Here is a 20,851-nt window from a genome sequence, read left to right on the forward strand (position 1 = left end):
ATCTTATCCCCTGCCATATTAAAGAAAGCACCTTGGAGAGCAAGAAAGCATCCCTTATTGTCCTAGCTCAGTCCTGTGATCATAAAGGTTCTTTTGTTTAGTCGTGTTCAGACAGGAAAAAGAAAATGTGGCTTTTATGGGAATTATGTTTTTTTTTCTTCCCCCTCAAGTAAAATGTCCTTCTTGTAATATTCCCTGTATCCATTCAACCATCAGGTCCAACTCTCTGTAGAGAATCCTCTCAGCAGACCTCTAGGAGCGAGATGTCCCGCTGTCTGCTAACTCTGACTTTTCTTTCTGCAGCATCACGGCAGTGCTGAGCAATAAGTGTGGCTTCCAGCTGCAGTATCAGATGATCTTCTGCGTCTGGCTCCTGGCCTTCAGCCCTCAACTCTGCGAACAGCTGAGGCGCTACAACGTGGTACCTGCGCTCTCCGACATCCTCCAGGAGTCTGTCAAAGAGAAGGTCACCCGCATTATCCTGGCTGCTTTCAGGGTATGTGGCATATAACATGGCAGCTCAAAGCCTGGCTCATTAGCAGCCCTATACTACTTAATGCCAATCATGCAATAACACTTTGTGTAAGATTTTTGCATTAAGACATCCAGAAAAACAGTAGCACATTGAAAAATCAGCTAAAGCCTTTATTTTGAGATTCACAATTTTCCACATTAAATCCAAAATATTCTCAGAACATTGCATATTCACATCTGGGGCTGAGCAGTCCCGCTGCGGTGAAAATCACATTTTAGATATCATTGTATGTTTATGTGGAGTTTTGAATAATCCTTTAAGATAAACCATGTGCAAATTGATCATTTTAAACCATTGCAGAAAATTTTCAGTTTTGAAAGTTTGAAACTGTTTATGTTTATGACGACATAACGCTGTTACTGGTCAGGTTAACAGATTTAAGCCATAAATATATAAGGGTGGTTTCTGCTCGTACGACGAATGAGGCATCTATGTCTATATAATCAATGTTCCGAGCAACGTCTGTTAACGGAAGTCATGCCACTCGGCATCCATGTTTGCCACGCCTCTGGGCAGTTATTTACGTCTTAGCAAGACAACAGTCCTATCTCCTTGAACGATGGATGGGGTGTCGTAATGAATCTTTGTTGTTAATAAGAAGGACTGTAGCAGGCCCTCCACTCACAAAAGAGTCTTTATATATTTACGGTAGGAAATATACAAAATATATTCATGGCACATGATCTTAACTTGATATCCTGATGATTTTGGCATAAAAGAACCATGACCAATACAATGTATTTTTGGCTAGTAAAATTTTTCCCATGCTTCTTAAAGGGACATTTCAGCCACAAAACAAATTCCCCCCATTTTTCCCAGGCACTGAATATGACTTTCTTCTTGAAGAATAATGCAGTACGAGTTGTAATACCACATATAATTTTTCTTCCATGAGAGTGAATGGGGGGCAATTTTTTGAAAAGAACTGCTCAAAACGGCTCTGTGGTCTTAACAAAGGTCTTCTGAAACTAATCAATGCATTTGTTTAAGAGAAATATCCATATTGACAATGATATTAACGATAATGTCTAACTTGCTTTTTCCCTTGGCTGCACGTGAGAGGCTTGTTTTTCCGGCAAATGATGCGTGTTGTAAGTTCCAGTGACGAACGCAGCATTTTTCATTTTGTTCCAATAGGATACCGTCTTCTCTTTTCGCCCACGTAATTTGCAGGAAAACAAGCCTCAGGTTCACACACAGCAGATGAAGTCCATTAGCCCATCAGTCATACTTTTATTCTGAAAGGATTTAATTTACCCGAAGCTCTCAGAATAAATGCACCAAGAAACCCATTATGACCTTATTAGGTTTGCAGATTCACAACAGCTGTCATAAAATTTTTTGCATGCTCTGGTTGTCATTGCTCTTTGACCGCTTGGTTTTTAGAGACAGGAAACTCATAAAAAATACCTTCCTGCACATGTTGATCATTCGAATGATTTGATTGAAGCTGTAGTGCGGCCAAATTTAGTCCCAAGGCATTTTATCTTTCGCCTGGCTTATTACTTTTAGTCTGCGGGCGCATATTTGTTGAATAAATAGCGGAGGCACAAAACAGGCTCCTTGTTATTCTTATTTGGTGTTTCATTTTCACTCACGCTGACGGCGGGCTGGCAGCAGGCTATGTTTAATGTTCAAATTAGCCCTGAAAGCCGGCTTCTGTTGTTGGCATTAGAGTTGCGTAATGAATTCATTGTCCACGTCGCTGACAGTATTGAATTAGAGCGCAGCACTTCATTCATCTCACCTGCCGGAGAGCTTATTAAGTTGCCCTGACCAGGTATTCTCGCTCTGTTCCTGTTCATTATGACATAGCTTCTATTTTGCACCTATCAATGGATCTGCCTCTGCCCATTTTCCATTATTTATGCGGCACATTTGCAGACTATTAACCACAGTTCTATATAGGTCTGAGGAAATGCTTAAAACACTCAAGATTAAGATAATTGGCTTCCAGGTTAGTTTTGTTGTAGTCTTCTATGGGTGCTTTTAAAACTAATCTAGAGATATATCTTTATGGGTGTTGAAAGTTTAGCTGCTCAGGTCTCCCTCTCTCTCTCTGTTCTTGAAATAGATATGTATGAGATTATATAGAACAAGTATGTATTCAAAGCGGTCATAACTCTTAACAGTTTCTGTATATCTCAGCTGTACGATTATTTCCGAAAACATATGACTCATGGGGTGGAACTAAAGCACTTGCGCACACATTGCCAAGAAAACACAGACATCAGTTTCACTTACCGCGTGCGGTTCATGTCCAAAATCATTTAGCACTGGGACCACTGCTCCATCTATCAGTTTCAAACAATCTCCAAATCCAGCGTTAAATCCGCCGTTTATATAACATTCATCACCCAAAGGCACATAATAAACAACACAGCTGAACTTCGCAAACATAGAGCTCTCGCTCCTGCACACAAATGAAAGTGACTTGTGCGAATGCTCCTTCTCCCGCTCTTCTTGGTTGATGCGTGGCTGTGCCGCGTGCTTTTCCAGGACATTTGTCCAATGAGGGACTAGGAAAAGTTGTTACTTAACAATTTTTCGTGTTAATAAAAAAACTTTCCGAAACCTGTACGAATGCTGTATCGAGCACAGAAATACTACGTAATACGTCCAACTCATTTTTTTGACAAGTTGACCATGTTAAGCATGAGAAGACAACACGTTTAACAGTGTTAAGAAGTCAGAATGCATGACACACAGTTGCACCACCCCTTTATATCTGATGGAGTTCTCCAACAGAACATTTGAAATGTTAAAAAATTGAATGAAATCGCTATACACGAGACAGCGGTAATAATGGTTATATATTATGAGCATTATCACTTGAGCGAGAAAACTGAATGCGATCATGGCAGTGATTCGGCTGCAGGCACCAAGCCACATTTTCAACACAATGCGGCTCATTTTTAATTCATTTTGGCTCCACTAATTTAAAAGTTCCAGCCATGAACTGTCGCACATGCAGTGAAAAGTCTAGAATTATCTCTCTATTCATATCCATTCCACAGTCGGTTGTCCAGACATTTCCTTATAAATGTCTCATTTAAAATGTTCATTTACTCTCATTCGAGCTACACCAACTAGTCATCCATCAATGCCTTATTTGCAACGAATGAGAAAGTAGTGTTTAAGAATGCATAGATGTAGAAGGCAGTGATGGGAATAACAGGCGTTATAAATTAACGGCTTTAGTTTTTTCAGTAACGAATAATCAAAGCAATTGCTATTTCCCCTTTACAATGCTGGTACTGACAAAACTCCACAGGACCTGCAAAGTCTTTTTTCTGCTGTGTGTGTTGGGGGTTGGACACATAACTGATTTTGATATGTGTGTGTGAGTGAGTGGGGTGGGAGGCTTAGGTAAAGTAAATTAGCATCTTTTGCCAACCAGAAACCGAGTAGGGTGGGTTTTCACACCCAAACACCGTCGCACATGGTACACCAATGCCTATGAGTCAGAGAGCGATAGCAAGAGCAACAAGTTCAAATGTAGCTTTCGCAAACTGGAAATATAAGCACTGCTTTTCCCTCGTAATTGTGAAACAAGGAATGTATATGTAAGGTTCAGCCTATGCTCAGGAAGAAAGGGGCTCCACGTAGGTGGCAAGTAATTCTAATCTAATGATGCACATCACATTGTCACATGCCGCCACAAAATTAGTAGCTGAGACCTTGTCCATACGTTTCCCTTTGAAAACAGAGATTTCGTTCTAAAGTGGTCCTTAACCACTCTAGCTTTTTCATTTCCAAATGCTGCCTATCCACACTGGAACGAGCTTAAACGTATACATCCATGCTGTGCAGTAAAACATATGGCATTTGTTTACTTTCTGCCTTTATGTCAAGGCAATGTGATGCAAAGCACAGAGTACAGATACTGTTTTAAAATGGATGGAATGATCAAGGATGCTGTTGCGGGAAACACAAGACTATAACATTTCTGAAGCGAAAGTGAAACTATCCTCTTAATAACTGTGAGTAATTGAATATACCTATGCATGAAATAACATTGCATATAGGCCTATGCATGAATATATAGTGCGAGTGGTTGATAGATATATATAACAGCATCCACCCTAAACTTCCATGGTGTATCCATAAACACAATGGAAAGAACGTAATATTTAAATGATATTTAATCCGTAGTTTTGATGTTAGGGTGGTACTTCAAGTTAGCATCAAGTATTTTGAAGTTATATATTAGCCTAGCCTATTAAAAGATGCTTTTTAGCATTCATGTCTATAGACACAGTCCTGGGGGTCATAAATCACTACCTCAGTAATTACCCGCTTGTCATCCATCGCGCTGCCGTCTTGTACTTTCTGAACTTACTGGAATTTATCCAATTACTATAGTTATTAATACTACAAAATATTGTAGTGTTCACTACATAAGTGTGGTAATACTATAATATATTACAGAATAATACAATTTACTAGTAAATAAAAAAGATTTCATCTAGATCTTTAGTTAGGAAATATTGGTTTATTTTGTAGATTTGAATTATGAACATGGCACAGCATTGTGATACTACTTGGAATCATGATACATCAGTTGGTATTGTATCGTAAGATATGTTTGTGGTATTGTGACAAAACTAGTACCTAGCATCCTTTGGGGAAATGAATGTATCCCTTAAATCACTGGAAATGGTGTAATCACACAAAACATGACAATATAATTTAGGGGTGTCCTCGACTAAGGATTTACATAGTCGAATCAGAATTATCAAGTCTTGCCTATAGTCGACTGGTAGACGAAACAGATGCACGCACCAGTTGGTTAACAAGGGTACAGTGTAAATTGACAGAATTTGTTTAGAACAGAATATACCTTTATAATAAATAAAAATGTAATCAGCCAGATCCAAGTCACAAGACGTGACAATTCTGATTCGACTATGTTAATCCTTAGTCGAGGACACCCCTTTTTAAAACCCTTAATTTCATTATTACAGGTAATTGGATTGCATTAAATCCAAATATACAAATATAAATATGTTATTCGCAATGCATCATGGGAGTGGAAGATAACCACCTAGCTCCAGAGGATGTTTTAGTTTCCATGGTAATAGCAACATTTCTGATTTGTGGATCTCTCTTTAGTATTATGTATGATGGAGTTCTTCTCTTGATATTTCCGTATTAAATATGATTTAACGATGCAGAAAACACATAGATTTGTGGCATGTACAGAGGCATAAACTGTACCATCGTTTAACACCTCTGATCTCATTGTATGCCTGTCTAAAACGTGTATAAACTATTGTTATTGCTACTATATATATACTAAATTTACAAGTTCATTTATTTTTTTCAGGTTGTGTTAAATTGCACCGACCAAACTACATCTAGACAGTTTATTTGTCTACTGCAGATTAAAATTCTCGAGCCGTTCATCAGCTGTTTAAAATGCATTAGTGTCGTAATTCAACACTGCGGTTCTCACTCTATTGGGAATCTGCCACTACTGCATGATAGAAACTATACCTCCACCATCACATATTCTGTTTAAAATATCTGCTTCCCTCACATTTGACATCCAGACTTCATGCAGGACAGCAGAGCTTTTTGTAACTCTAATTGCTCAGTTTTATCGGAGACATATTGTATGATAATGTCTCAATTCAACGGATTAAAAGCTGCTGGGAAGCAATGAGATGCTTAATAATTATTTGATTTGAGCTCGGCTCGCTTTAAATGAGTGTCTCGGTAACAGTGGTTCAGACCCATTGGAAATGAGATGTGGTTATGTTTCATCAAGGTAATGAATATCTAATTGACTTGAGGTTCTTCTTGGAGAGCTTGCGATGAAAGGACGTTATATTTCACTTTGAGTCTATGATAAAACTTAAAGCCAAAGGTCCAGGCTGTATTAACACAATACACATGACAAAATGTTTTCATTTGTTTCATTAGTTATCTGTTTGGGTTTTGCATCTGAGTATCCTTATATACATAATCAAGATTTGGTGTTGCGTACGGTGGGATTTAAGTTATGAACTGGTCGCATCAGGTAGGATGGTCAGAGAGGACATTTTTAGGGTAAGCAGACAGTGGCATGATTGACAAAAAAAAGAGCTTTCAAAAGCAACACCTAATCTTAGTTTCAATTGTTACATGAGTGTTTCCTGGGAAATGAACCATATCTGTTCAGTGTTTTTAAGACTGAAAAAATATGTATTTTTTGCAGAAAATCTCAGTAAAGGCAAAGAAATCCTTGAAAAGTTTTACTAAATACGCTGGCGTTCTTACAGAATACAGTCTTAATAACTGAGTTTTTATGTAAAGGGGAATTTATTTTCATGCTTCTGTATCTCACTCTCAACAACTTACTGTATCATTTGACTACAGAGGCCAAGGATTTTTTCATGGATTCTGTTGCTCTAAAATGTTTTGCAGCTCTTCAATACCATCTGTAATAATAAACAGTATCGAAACATTGTGTCCAAGACGAAACCAATCTATATTTGCGACCTTTTAAAAAATATGTCATTATATAACCAGTACATGTGTTTGTGGTTCCTAAAATATTTTTGCCACTACGCCACATTCTGTCCAAACACAACTCAACTAAATGACATGTAATGTTATCTACTTAAACTTTCTTTTGGTTATACAGTCATCACCGTCTGTTTGTCTGTTTCTGTAGAACCTCCTGGAGAAGTCAGCAGAGAGGGAGACGCGTCAGGAGTACGCTCTAGCCATGATCCAGTGCAAAGTGCTCAAACAGCTGGAGAATCTGGACCAGCAGAAATATGATGATGAGGACATCACTGATGACATCAAGCTCCTCCTGGAGAGATTAGGAGAGAGCGTTCAGGACCTCAGGTGAACACTGTTGAATACTGTATGTCCTCTTCGTAAAAAAACGTGGCTCAGGTTTTGTATGGAAATACATTTGTATGTATTCACCACACATATTATGAGTCTGTATCACTGCTGAACTATTAAATGGATAGTTCAGTGGAAATGAATACTCTATTGTTTATTATAATGTAAAGTAAATTTTCTCCTGTTGTTCATGTAGCTCTTTCGATGAGTACAGCTCTGAGCTGAAGTCTGGCCGGCTGGAGTGGAGTCCAGTACACAAGTCTGAAAAGTTCTGGAGGGAAAATGCTGTTCGCCTCAATGAAAAGAACTATGAGCTGCTCAAGTAAGACAGTAGGGCTGGACGCTATAAAACACACAAATGTGGGACGCATTGGCGGCTGGTACACACATTTTGTGAGGGGGCGTAACAAGCCTCTTGACGTGATGTCATATGACTGCTCATCTAAAACAACTTTGAACCATCAAAGGATTTAATAGTGTTTATTAACTGTAATAAGGTGCCAGTCCAAATGAATAAGAATCGGCAGCAGTCCAGATGCTCATTTTCATCATTATGTCTCAGTAGTTTAATCACGCATCACCTCGACCCTTCTGACAGCCCGCTTGAAATCCTAATCTACTCATCTCATCACCACACTCTCCACAATCAGCTCAAATTCGCTCAAATTATGATCCTCCATCTCTTGCTCTCAGTGTGTAGGTGATTTGGTACGTTTGAACCTTCTCGCTCTATCCTGAGCCCCTCATTTTGTAGTTTTCGCACGACTTATAATTTCCCAGCTTTCTATGCGACGCAGATCCATCTCGCACTTAACCTATTGTAAAGGCTTGGGAGAAATGCCTGAAACGATATTCCTCAGATCAACAAGCCTCCCGCTGCGTGTTTCTCCATATTCGCGTCTTATTGAACCGACAGAACCTTTACTATTTTCTCAGACGGAAGCGATCGCCACGTCTCCAGCTGTACAGTAAACCAATATGTATTTGCTCATTCCGGGTTTAGCTTCACCCCGGAGCTGTTTGTGATTGCTTTCAGTCACCTGAAATAACTGTGTCCGTGCTTCCCGCCAGGATTCTGACCAGGTTGTTGGAGGTGTCTGATGACCCCCAGGTTATTGCTGTGGCGGCTCACGACGTTGGAGAATATGTGAGACATTATCCTCGCGGCAAGAGGTGAGACACATCGTCCTACACGCTTTATCAGTGCATGTCGGGGATTGTTTTTTAATACCCAAATGTGTCCTGTAGCTCTGGATGATTATAGAGCTGAGAACCGCCTAGGTAAGAGATATTACCGTGCCGTGTACTAGCACACACGATCCTATCAGTCACAATTCACGTTAATATTACTTCAAAGAGCATGGCGTACCAGCTCATCCAGTCTGACCTATTGCCCGGTAATGCCACAACTCTGCAAACATTTGACATTTTGATACATAGCATTCAATGTATTTTAGACCCATGCGTATATTTTGCTTTTACTTTTTGACTTAATGTGGTATGACTTTATAAAAGTGTGTCGAATTAGATGCTGCTCAATTCCAAATCAACAATGATTGGCTGATACTTTAACCACTCCAGACTCTTCATTCCCCAAGGGTGACCAGTTAAAACACACACCTAACTTTCCACGTTCAAAAACCCAACTCTTTGAAAAGATCACATCTATAGGGAGTCGCTGGACCGAACCACCCCTGGTTTTAACCCTATAATTCAGGGCTATTCAATTAAAGTTCCAAGAGGTCTGGTCTTTATATTTTCTTCCAAACGGATGTTTTTTTTAAATGAATATTAAATAAATTTAGCAGAGTTGGATATACTGTATAAAAGATGTGATCTTTTATCAGGCCATTTATTTTATATTTTGATATATGTATGTATAGGCTCTGTGGATTTAGGGGAATAATAGAAGTCTGATAATTAATATTAGTAAATAAAAAAAACTATACCAAGACAACATGCAAACATCAAATGTAATGTAATATTTAAAATCATAGACTGAAAACAAAGTTACTTACTAAATTAGCCTTTCCATACCATTGTCACCTTTTCACTTTCATACCAGAACTACTTCTATCTTTAAATAATTTCCCAATTAAAATGTTCATCACAAAATGTGAACCCGCTTGTGAAAACCAAGCAAAAGTCCTTCATAAAACCATCCTACAGAATATTCTGTGAAAATGATCAGCCTTTCATCCAAATCTGGTTGAAAGGTTGGAGACATATAGCAAACAGTAAACAGACTGACGGAAACAAACACTTGCTGCATTTTGTTTACTGTTACCTGCTCTGTCCGCGGTCCGCCTATTGACGATGACTGATATACAGTGGGTACGGAAAGTATTCAGACCCCCTCAAATTTTTCACTCTTTGTTATATTGCAGGCATTTGCTAAAATCATTTAAGTTCGTTTTTTTCTCATTAATGTGCACACAGCACCCCATGTTGACAGAAAAACACAGAATTTTTGACATTTTTGCAGATTTATTAAAAAAGAAAAACTCAAATATCACATGGACCTAAGTATTCAGACCCTTTGCTGTGACACTCATATATTTAACTCGGGTGCTGTACATTTCTTCTGATCATCCTTGAGATGGTTCTACACCAACATATAACATTGGCCAACATACAACTTTATAAAACTCTAGAATCTGAGGGTGCAAAATATTGAGAAAATAACCTTTGAAGTTGTCAAATCGCCTTTGAAGCAAGCCGTGGCTAAGAACAGGTTTGTAACATGGAACATGATCTGAGGGAAAATCATTATTTGATCCACTGCTGATTTTGTAAGTTTGCCTGCCTGAAGGGTCTATGATTTTTATGGTTGGTTTATTTTAACTGATAGAAACCGAATATCAACCAAAAAATCTGGGATTTTTTTATATAAACGTTATAAATTGAAGAACGACGTAGACTCGTTCGGCGCTGTGTCTGGGTCCATGTTCATATTATAAATTTTAAATAGAATACTTATTGGCGTTTTAGAGCACCCTGGTGGCAATTAGGGGATTACCATAATAGCTTACAGGAACCTGTTTATGATGTGATGTACTGGAATTAGAAAAATATCTGTAGGACTTTGAGACCACTGTGGACATCTATACTTTATATGTGTGAAGTAAAGATATTTTATTTAAACATATAATTATCTTGCAGGCCACAAATTGTTGAGCAATCTTTTTTCTCTCCAATTTATCAAGTTTCTCCTTGTGTATACGACGAAAATATTGGGAAAGGATAATTCTACTCCAAAAGACTACAGAGCCTATTATCAGTTGTCTCATTTAGCAGATGCTTTATCAAAGTAGGAGAACATTTAACATACATGGGATTGTGCGCGACGTGACAAGTTTCTTAACAGGTTCTATCAGCTTTTGTCGCTTCGCATGACTGCACCCTTTACAGTAGGTAAAGCGTCATCATAACGTAAAATTTGGATCACCTGATCGCATTTCTTCACGACATAACACATACTTACAGTGTGTGTTTCTGCGCGGAATTTTGCTCCCTAACGGATGAATGACAGAATGAACGAAAGGCAAAAATAAGATTTGTATCTAATGACAGAGGCTCCCAGAGGGCTTGTGATTGGATGAATGTTAGTTCGCTCAAATCGAAGTAACAAACCAGAGAACAAGGGCGGAAATATTGGCGATTGGTCAAAAAAAGTGAAGAAACCTTAAAGATTTACAGAGGAGTGGACTAAAATTACACATGTGCAAACCTGGTGACCAACTATCAGAAATGTCTTACGTGCTTGCCAACAAGAGTTTTTCCACCAAGTGAAAAGTCACGTTTGGCTCGGGGGTCAAACTTATTTCACTGACTGAAATGCAAATTAGCCTTCAGGTAAAGAAAAATAAAGATTATTATTGGTTTCTATCAGTTAAAATAAACCTACGATAAAAATAATAGACCCTTTATTTCTTAGTAAGTAGGCAAACCTACAAAATCAGCAGGGGATCAAATAATGATTTCCCTCACTGTAATATCCTAGTGAATTTTGCCATAAACGAAAAATGAATAATTTTGACCCATACAATGTTTTTTTTGTCTATTGCCACAAATATTCCTGTGCTACTTAAGATTGCTTTTTTTATTTTTTTAAGAGCCACATAACATGAACTTACATTTTAAATGACGTACTTTTAGTTATCCTGTTGTGTGTACAGTACATCTTCCCCCTCATAGGTTGTGGGGGACTTTTCTGCAGACTTTTCATGTTAATTCCGCACTAAAATTTTGGGGAAATTGCAGAATTCTGTGGAATAGTATCAAATGTCTTTACATTTGTCCACAAATATAATTATGTGTAAATGTATTCATATATAGTCTTAAATTCTGCAGATTTAGTTCATCTTTGAAGCTTTGTTATTTATTGATGCTAAGACAACTGTTTAAACTCTGAATACACCAGACCACATTTGTACTCTGAATTAATTTGAACCAACAGAAAAGGTGCATGTCAAGACCATATTCATATATTATATGTATACTATATGAAAGAGTTATAATTTTATTGCTTAAAGAGTAGTTTAGTGTTAAACGTCTCAAACATCACATTGGCAATGAAGTCGAGTGCTCTTACTACACGCTATGCCACCTCTTGGGGTCGGGAAGTGAGGTTTACCTCCAGAGCTCCCTTTCGCTCTCGTTGCCATTCGCTATAATGGATTTTCTAAGTGCACCGCTTTCGTTGGATTTTATTTTTAAAAGTAGTAAATAATATAACTCGCAAATTTTTAGTCGCAAGTGCGACCGTTTTAGTTGCAGTCTGGAGCCCTGTGTGGGTGAAAAATCCTCTTAATTCATGTATGAACGTGTTATAAAGATGTTTTGGCTGTCTCATGTATTTATCAGTTCCAACAAATCCAATCAGCTCCAACCAAGATTAACAGCTGCTTTTTTGGGGGGTTTTGTTGATAGATATAAAGACAGTTTATATTTATATGGTTTATGTCAGTTAAAAAAATGGTGTTTGATATTTTTATTAACATGGGCATGGGTCAACTGCCTGGGTCACGAAACACTGAAACATCATGGCAGTAAAAGTTTTCATTATAAAACATATAACACAAAAAAGGATCACAATGACGTAAATGGGCTTCTCTACCTTGCACATAGCATCATTCGAAATATTTATTGAATTATGAGCACATTTAATGTTGTAATTTAACCAGTTAAATTAAACAGTCTGAAAAAAAAACAATTGGACAAGATTTTCTGGAATGACAAAAAAAATTGTAACAAATCTTAGCCGTATATTCATGTAAAATAAAAATGAATAAGAAGTAGAAATAATACGTGTGATATTCTGATAATCTCACTCTCCATTTTTAAAGGACTGTTACACACACACACACACACAAACGTATTTACATCAAGAAGAAACCTTTCAAACGGGTTACCAGATTACTTAATATTTTTCTAGTTATTCTTGCTACGTGTACTTCGTTTTGCGATACAGGTAGTTTTCCGAATTTAAAAAGATTTTACATATAAAATATACTTCAATAATTTGCCATTATGTATGATTAATAAAATCTTGCTTAGGCATCATGGCTTCGTATTTTTAGCTAAGGAATCGTGAGAATCACCCTCATCCCAACAATAGACTTGCATCTTGTTGAAATCAAGGCCGGGATTAAAACTGTCTCCTGTAACAGCGTGATTTTTGTCATTTTGTTTCTGCTTTACCGCGGAGTCGCTGATTGTACTGAGCATTGCCTGAGAACTCCAATTGTTGTTCTGCATCCTTCCCAGCATTAGATTGAAATACAAAAACCCCCAGACCGCTTTGTGCTCAAGCATCTGACAGAATATAGTAATCTTGACCTGCATCTTTCTGTCCTTCAGGGTGATTGAGCAGCTGGGTGGTAAACAGCTAGTGATGAACCACATGCATCATGAAGATCAGCTCGTCCGCTACAACGCCCTGCTGGCCGTCCAGAAGCTCATGGTGCATAACTGGTAAGAACGAATGCGAAATGAAAGTAATTGTGCCGAACAATGTTCTTAGCAAACATCAATTTAGTGTATAAACACTTAAATCTGCAAATGTATCTTAACAATATAAGTTTAGCATATTCCTTGTGCATAATGTAATGAATTATTCAGTGGACATTTTGTCCTTCTAACATTGATGTTCGATGAAGATCCGGAGCACACAAAAACCAGAACAACATGACTAACTTTCCTCTCCACTGTGTATGGTGTAGCGCACTGTTGTATTAGGCTGCCAAGTTGCCAGCTCGGCTTCAGGTAGAGCGCGTGCAACCCAACCCAAGCACCTCATTACAGTGCCTGTATTCATCCCTGTGAGCCTCAGATTATACTTTCAACAACAATGATAAACCCCACAACACAGCCGATGCGTTTAAAATGCAACAGACGTTCATCCACTCCTTCAGTGACTTCACACTCGGGTGTCATACATAGAAATAGTTCCCTGTTACTATTATATTCAAATAACTTTCAATCTCTTTATTCAAATGGAAGATTTAGCCCCAAATTGAGTAGAATCAAGTGGCGTTAAATGCTGTCCGACTTGTGTTACCACGGGATAGGGGGCGTGCGACCAAAAAAAGTAAAGTACCTGAATAATTCATCTTGACCATTGGTCTCGCCTGAGGACAAATAAATATAAGAAGGTGCAGTTCCCTGCCGGCTCTCAAATGCCCTCTTTGCAATCCGCTTGCATCCTCAAACCCTGTTTCCTTTTACCGTATTCTTCTCAAGAATTTTCAGGCTTGTTTTTCCGTCGTGATTATCAGATGTGTCCTCACAGGAGGGACATCTGTTTCCATGGCATTCATTGCTATGCATCACACATTGTTTTTTTTGGGTACTGATCAAAATGGATCTTCTTTTGCTGTTGTTGTTGTGCATCCTCTTTTTGTTTGCACTCAGCGGGATACAAAAATTAACCCATCAGGAGAGGTTTTGCTGTCGCCACGCTATGGCTGACGTTTTTCCCTGTTCTCACTCTGTGGAGACTGTTTGGTGTCATGGCAACGGCAGAGGCGAAGATGCTTGAGTTGGCACAGTTTTGGATGGCTTTCTTGCACAGCGCTGGCTTTACTGTATCTCTGGAGACGTGGTGATGTGATGCCCAGTCTGAGATGTTGCCATAGTGCAGGTTGTTCGATGGAGCGTAGCGAGAAATCTCTCAGCCGTGCCCAGTGGTGTAGTCTAGGTTTTGTAGTGAGTATACTCTGATCTCCCCAGCCTACTCACCCATCCCAGAGCCCATGAGCACCACCACACTCACGAATGCATAGAGGAGGCCACTGATCAAGAGCATTCTGGAAGATTTATTGCAAGCTAGATTTCAATAGCCAGCGACAGCTGGGGGGACTTACTGGTTTTGTTAATCACTGTATAACAAGGGTTTTACACACTGGGTCACACTTATGAGTGCATTTGAGCCTATTATTTACACTGATAGTGTAATGATCCCTTAAAAATTGACATTTGTGTAGTTTTATCAAGCACCCGTTGCAGTATCTCTAGCCTGTCTTTTACAATGCTGGCCGGGAGTTCTCAGGATCTCTTATCATGTAAAATAATGATGAACATTGTGGTGTTTTTCTCCTCCCTTCTCCCTCAATTGATTCATCACACAAACTAACGTTTGTGGCTAGTTAGATACGATTGAATATGCCAACAATCCCTTTGCAGTTATGTTAATGATAACAAATATGCTCATTTTCTAAAGATAAAGCACACACGCAAGTGTGCACACAAAACAGTGTTTCTAACATACGCTGTTCCTTTGATTTAGTAACTTTTACTAGCGCTTTAGACGCTTTTGTTCAGGAGTAGCACAAAGTGAAATATATACTGTATATGTTTATATTGATATAATGTTGATCAGGTCTAACTACCTTACTTTTCCGATTTTTAGCCTTCGATATTAGAATATCCAGAGTGCTTTGCAAAATGTTTACTTTCACAGACTCGTAAAGGCTAAAGAAGTATATCTATAAGATTCATTAATGCCTTTTAACACATTACACGCTTACATAAGAACGTGAGTCGCGAGGTGTTTGTTACGCAAATAAAGTTGAACAAATGGACAAATGACTCTTATAGTATAATCATTGACAAAATGTGCCCTTTTATTCTTAGAAAAATGAAGTTGTTTATAAGAAAATATTTGCGAATTACACTTAAGAATATTCTTAAGAACGTCCTATAATTTATCTTAACAAAGTTCTTATAATTTCTCTTAAGAACCGTTTTGTGAGACCGGCATGTTTGTGTGTGAATTCTGGAAGAATCTGATAGAACTGAATAAATAGGTAGAGGTGAGGCAGTGTGTGCTTGCAAATGCCAGTGAGCAGGGAATTGTCTTGATATTGTTGTTGCTGGTCCAGAAAAGCATTGTTGTGGTGTGAATCCTGTATGTCGGAGAATGTGACCAGGTGTTGATATTGTCCTTCAGGTTGTGACCATAGTTCGTATCTTGGCAATATAATCCTGTATAAGATAGAGGTGTTTCCTACACATAGTACCCTGTAGGCTAATTCAAAACTTTATTGTGAGCACGTGTGTATGGAGGGGATCTACAAGACACTTGTGCCCAGGGACCCCTGAATTCTTAATCCGGGTCTGTTGAAACGCGATAGTGATCCCGGGACGGAGGGGGACCCCCTGTAGCGTAGCATGAGCCTCATGGGGCAATTTTCTGAAACGCATGCTGCAGGTACAGCGTCACCAGAAGCGGCAGTAGCTCAAGGGGGAAGGCTTACGAAAACACTGAAATAGTGTTGATTAAATGCTTGCCTTTCATCATCTCCTTTTGTTTCATATCTCCCGGTTGCACCAATAGTCCAAAAGTCAGTGTTGATGTTACATATCCTCGTGCTTTTTTAAGTGGGTATAGAAATCCTTGATCTTTTCTAGTGGATATATATCGTATACCTGCGTATTTTAGATACGCTTATCCTTCGGGAGTAGAATCCAAGACTTTGCCGTTGTTAGGACCGTGCTTTGTTAAACTGCCTGACAGATACATGAATTGTGGATTTGAAGACAGGTGCTGTGTAGTGGAATGTGAAAGGATATTTCACATTACAGCCATTTGCTGACTAAAGAAGTTCTAGAGATATCTACAGTCCTAAGGCAGTAATGTTCATCGCTAGACTGCGGTTACATCTGTGAGTCTGGAAACTCATTATAACAATTTCTTAAAGTGGGAATCATTTGAAATGTGGATTCATCATGAATCATCGTAATGATAAAAGTTTCACACTAGAGACTGAGACAGATTATTAACTAGACTTCAGCGCAAGGCTCGTAAAAAATCTGTCAAAATCTATTTTACCCGTCACTATGGTGCAAGGTGATATTAGCCGCTAATTAGCATGTTTGTGACATCATCGTGACGTACCGGCTTATACTCGAACTGAATACCCACTAAAGCCGAAGTCATTTACATATTTACTGTCAGACATAAAATAATAATTACAGACAAATGTTTATGTTCATATGTCCAGTCACAATGACAATGACAGGTGCTTGTAAAGGTGCTGTTTTGTAATCATTCATTCATTGACTTACAAGTAACTGTAAGCTGCTGTTTGGTCATGAACGGAGAAGACACAGAAAGACATTTTTACACTCACTGAAAGTCAAGGGGTCTTGGGTGTGTTATAGTTGCCCATGTGTGTATTAGACACGTAAAACGGCTAAAATGAAAATGTCGGAACAAAAGATGCATTCTTTCTAAAAGCGAATGCTCACCCAGACCTGCCTGAAACGCCTTGTGTAACCACACCCCCACAAATCTACATCAGTTCGTGGTATGATTTGACTAAGACCGCACAAATTTATACACAAGTAAGGTGGGCGTACCTGTCAGTACAATTGCTATGGTAAGAGGCGTTACATTTCCGTTACACGCTTGCAGTATTCGACCAATCACTACGCACTGGTTAACTGGCCAATCATAGCACACCTCCATGTTATGAGCGATGAGCTTTGTAAAAAATCTGCGCGTTTCAGAGAGGTGGGGCGAAGAGATTTTAAACCTTAAATCGTGTATACACATTGCATTACATCTAAAATAAACAATAATATTCGTTTTAGCCGTGTCATATGACCCCTTTAAAGTTTATCCAAAATAAGGCTCGTCCCTATCGCTCTCTGTAGGAAAAAGGTCCACTGCACCACTGGTTGTGCACGCCTGTGTATGACGCGGAGGTCCGATTGAGTGAAAGATGCATGCTTTGCAGAAATAACACCACAAAGTACGCTAGAGATCGCTGCGTAAAAAGATTTTCAGTTTTAAACTATGGCGAAACAAATTAGATGGTGGCAGGCCGTCATAGTCTGATGTCTTGTTGTTTATACACATGCCTGAGTCTTTGCTGATCCCGTGTGGGGTTTCCGTGCGTTTACACGTAATGAATGGGAAACATGCGTCCTTCACGATCGCGTTCAGGACAGGGGTACTTCTGGCTGCTTATGAACACGTTCCGATGAAAATGAATGATTGGATGCTACAAACTCCACAAAAAGGGGAATTACAAACCGCCCTCATTGTAATCCGTCAAAATGACGGAAGGCCTTCAGATTTTTCGTTTAATAAATCTGTCAATGAAGAAAAATCTGTCATTTTTCGGTTAATGGGACCTCTACATTTTTGTACTTCTGAATTAAAAAAATTCAGTATTAAAGGTATTTTACTTTTTCGCCACTCATAAGATCACTTTATTATTCCTTGCTACAATTCCACAATAGAGGACGAACAAGGATAAAAAATGACATTGACAGATTTGCTGACTTTCCTTTGCTGTACCTTTATAATACCCTGATGTCAAAAACACAAGATTGCGTCCATGAAAAGAAAGTCAAAAGGCTCTTAAACACATCAAGTGGGCATTTCGCTTCATCTGAACGTTGGGAAAATTTTGTGCATCCTTTTTGTTTTTAAGCACTTTATTTGCATTTGTTTTGTTCTTCAATGCCCTTCGGAGATGCAGTATGTAAGTTAAACAAAACACTTTATATTAACACCGTGTCTACACCGGAAGCGACACGACAAAATACATTAGACTCAACTGCCCAATCAGAGCACACCGCGCTTTCCAGAGCACACTGTTTTCTTCAAATCAACGCGTTTTAGAAGGGGGGGCATAGAGGAGCTAAAATAATGTACGGTGAAAAATAATGATTTTTCCCTCCTTAAAACGTATAAACACATTGTATTGCACCGAAGCCCCAAGTTCATGTTTTTAATCATGTCATATCACCCCTTTAACAAAAAATTAAAAATACTTCTACAGCATTTATGTGCCCCGGTATCTGATATCTGAGCGTATATTAAAGCACGATGAAGAAGTACAATCCAAAAAGGGTATATCAATAAATCCACAGGAGAAATGAGCATCTACACGAAGTAACAAACAATAACCGACCAAGAACTGAGGATAACACAGGGTTTAAATCCACGCCGAACATAGTCAGGTAGAACAGAAACGTGCGGGACTAATGATGAACTCGGGTAAAGGAACAGATTTTTTCTTTATTGTTTCATGTTAGTTAATGCATTTCCTAACGTTAACAAAGACCGCCCTATTATAAAGTGTTAACAACAGAACAACCGTATCTCAGACATTGACTCTGAAAATGAAAATGTATCCCAGTATAATGAACATCCAATGTGAACTACATTCGAGAGGTAGAGTAATGTGCTTCTCTGCATATTGATTTTAGACCGCCATTATAACTAAAGTTTCTAAATGACTTCATTCAGAGTCAAGGTGGAAATGTGCTTTTTAAAATGAACAGCCTTTATCAAAGTTAACATTTCCAAAAGACCCTTTTTAATGTGGAACATCTATTATGAGGCTGCGCTGAAGTGAACACAGAACAGTGTGGTTAATCTTACATTAATATTCAATTAAACATGCTTGAAAAAATGTTGTCGCCTGTACTATATATAAATTGTTTGCAGGTAGCTTGTCTATCTTGAATCCATAGCAACACATAATTCAGTATATATTCACAGACATTAAAGTACAATTAGTTTGTGATGCAAACACACCTGTCATTTTCTATTTATACAAGTAACTTATGAACATAAGAGGGCTAAATCCAAGATCAGGGAAATTAGTATGTTTTCTCCTTAGTAACTTAGGGACAGGTTAGCCATGTGATGTAATGACAAGCGCAACAACAGAAGTTTTGAGAGACAGGTTGCATTAACAATGTTACGTGGGTTTTGTACAAGTAAACAACACAAGTACAGCACATTCAGAGCTTTTTATTTTCATGTATTTTCCTTTTTACCTTTTAGGGCTATATGCTTTTGATAAAAGTAACCAAAGGAATTGCTGTAATATGCATTCTATTGTAGTATTAAAAATTGAATTGCGCCAAAGTGTTGATTAAAGACCTGATTAAAATGACCATTTAAGCCAGCGGTCTCCAACCTTTTTTAATCCATGGACCGGTTTTGTTTTTAAAATATTCACACGATCTGGCTGGTGGGGATGGAGGGTAGTACAATGAAAATAATTATCCATTACAAATACCTACTTATTTCGTACTTATTTATTATTAATTTAATGGAAAGTTCCTTTCCAAACTGCGCATTCATGCCAACTGTCAAAGTCAATTTAATTTTGTTGAAATCGTAAAACTTCGCCTGTATGCGCACCGGTCTCGTATCAATGAGGAGATCAGGAGCAGAAGAGGAGGAGCCACCGGACTGTCAGTGAGAGAGGAGCAGGCCTGGCTTTTGTTTGTGTGTGTCGTGGTGGGCTGCCGGCTGTCTATTTACGTTTTTATTTATTAATTAAAAGTTGTTTTATGTTCGCCGGTTCCCGCCTCCTTCCTTCCTTTTATTGAACTGTTTCAAACTTCGCCGTCATTCCAACTTCATACAACTTAATAAACAAAGACAATTTATTTACATTAATTGTTCCAACTTCTAAATAACAAAGAAGTTCTAAATAAATTCGAAATAATAAACAAAGCCATTTACAAACTCACCATAACTCAATTAATGGGAGCCTTGGGCTTGTTTCCCCGCAAAGATACTGTCCAAACAACGACAGTGAAACGCGAAGTGTGTTGCAAATGTCCAGCCTGCTTCGTAACTTTGTTTTTGTTGCTGTCATTGTTTTTCAGTGCTGGATGCTTAGTTTCAAGATTGACTCATTCGCCAATTTAACTCCACATATTACACACATTGGAGCTTGTGAGCTGCCGGTAGCGACAAACCCATAATTTCGATATGAATCGTCATACTTTTGGTTAAAGGTGGCTTTCTTTTTCTTGTAAGTAACGTTAGCTGTCTCTGAATCACAATCACTTTGTCTTTTCTTACCTCCTCCACTTAAGAATCCATCGAGCGATGTTTGTTTGGCACTCATTTTAATTCTGGTTGAACATAGAAAGTCTCATCATTGCTTAAAAAACGCGCCCTCTGTGACATTTAAACGTTTGCTCTTAAAG

The 20,851-nt window shown here is 38.4% G+C and overlaps 1 protein-coding gene across 9 annotated transcripts in view; it reads left to right on the forward strand.

Annotated features, from left to right (window-relative positions):
- atp6v1h (ATPase H+ transporting V1 subunit H) overlaps positions 1–20,851 on the forward strand; it is a 37,697-nt gene that overhangs the window by 15,170 nt on the left and 1,676 nt on the right. For all 9 annotated transcript variants that reach the window (XM_079452994.1, XM_079452999.1, XM_079452996.1 and 6 more), the window contains 5 exons: positions 304–496; positions 7,197–7,375; positions 7,575–7,700; positions 8,450–8,551; positions 13,241–13,354. In XM_079452994.1, coding sequence (XP_079309120.1) covers positions 304–496; positions 7,197–7,375; positions 7,575–7,700; positions 8,450–8,551; positions 13,241–13,354 — 714 coding nt within the window. The remainder of the gene's footprint in view (positions 1–303; positions 497–7,196; positions 7,376–7,574; positions 7,701–8,449; positions 8,552–13,240; positions 13,355–20,851) is intronic.

Source organism: Barbatula barbatula, assembly GCF_947034865.1.
Source record: "Barbatula barbatula genome assembly, chromosome: 3".
Taxonomy (NCBI): Eukaryota; Metazoa; Chordata; class Actinopteri; order Cypriniformes; family Nemacheilidae; genus Barbatula; species Barbatula barbatula.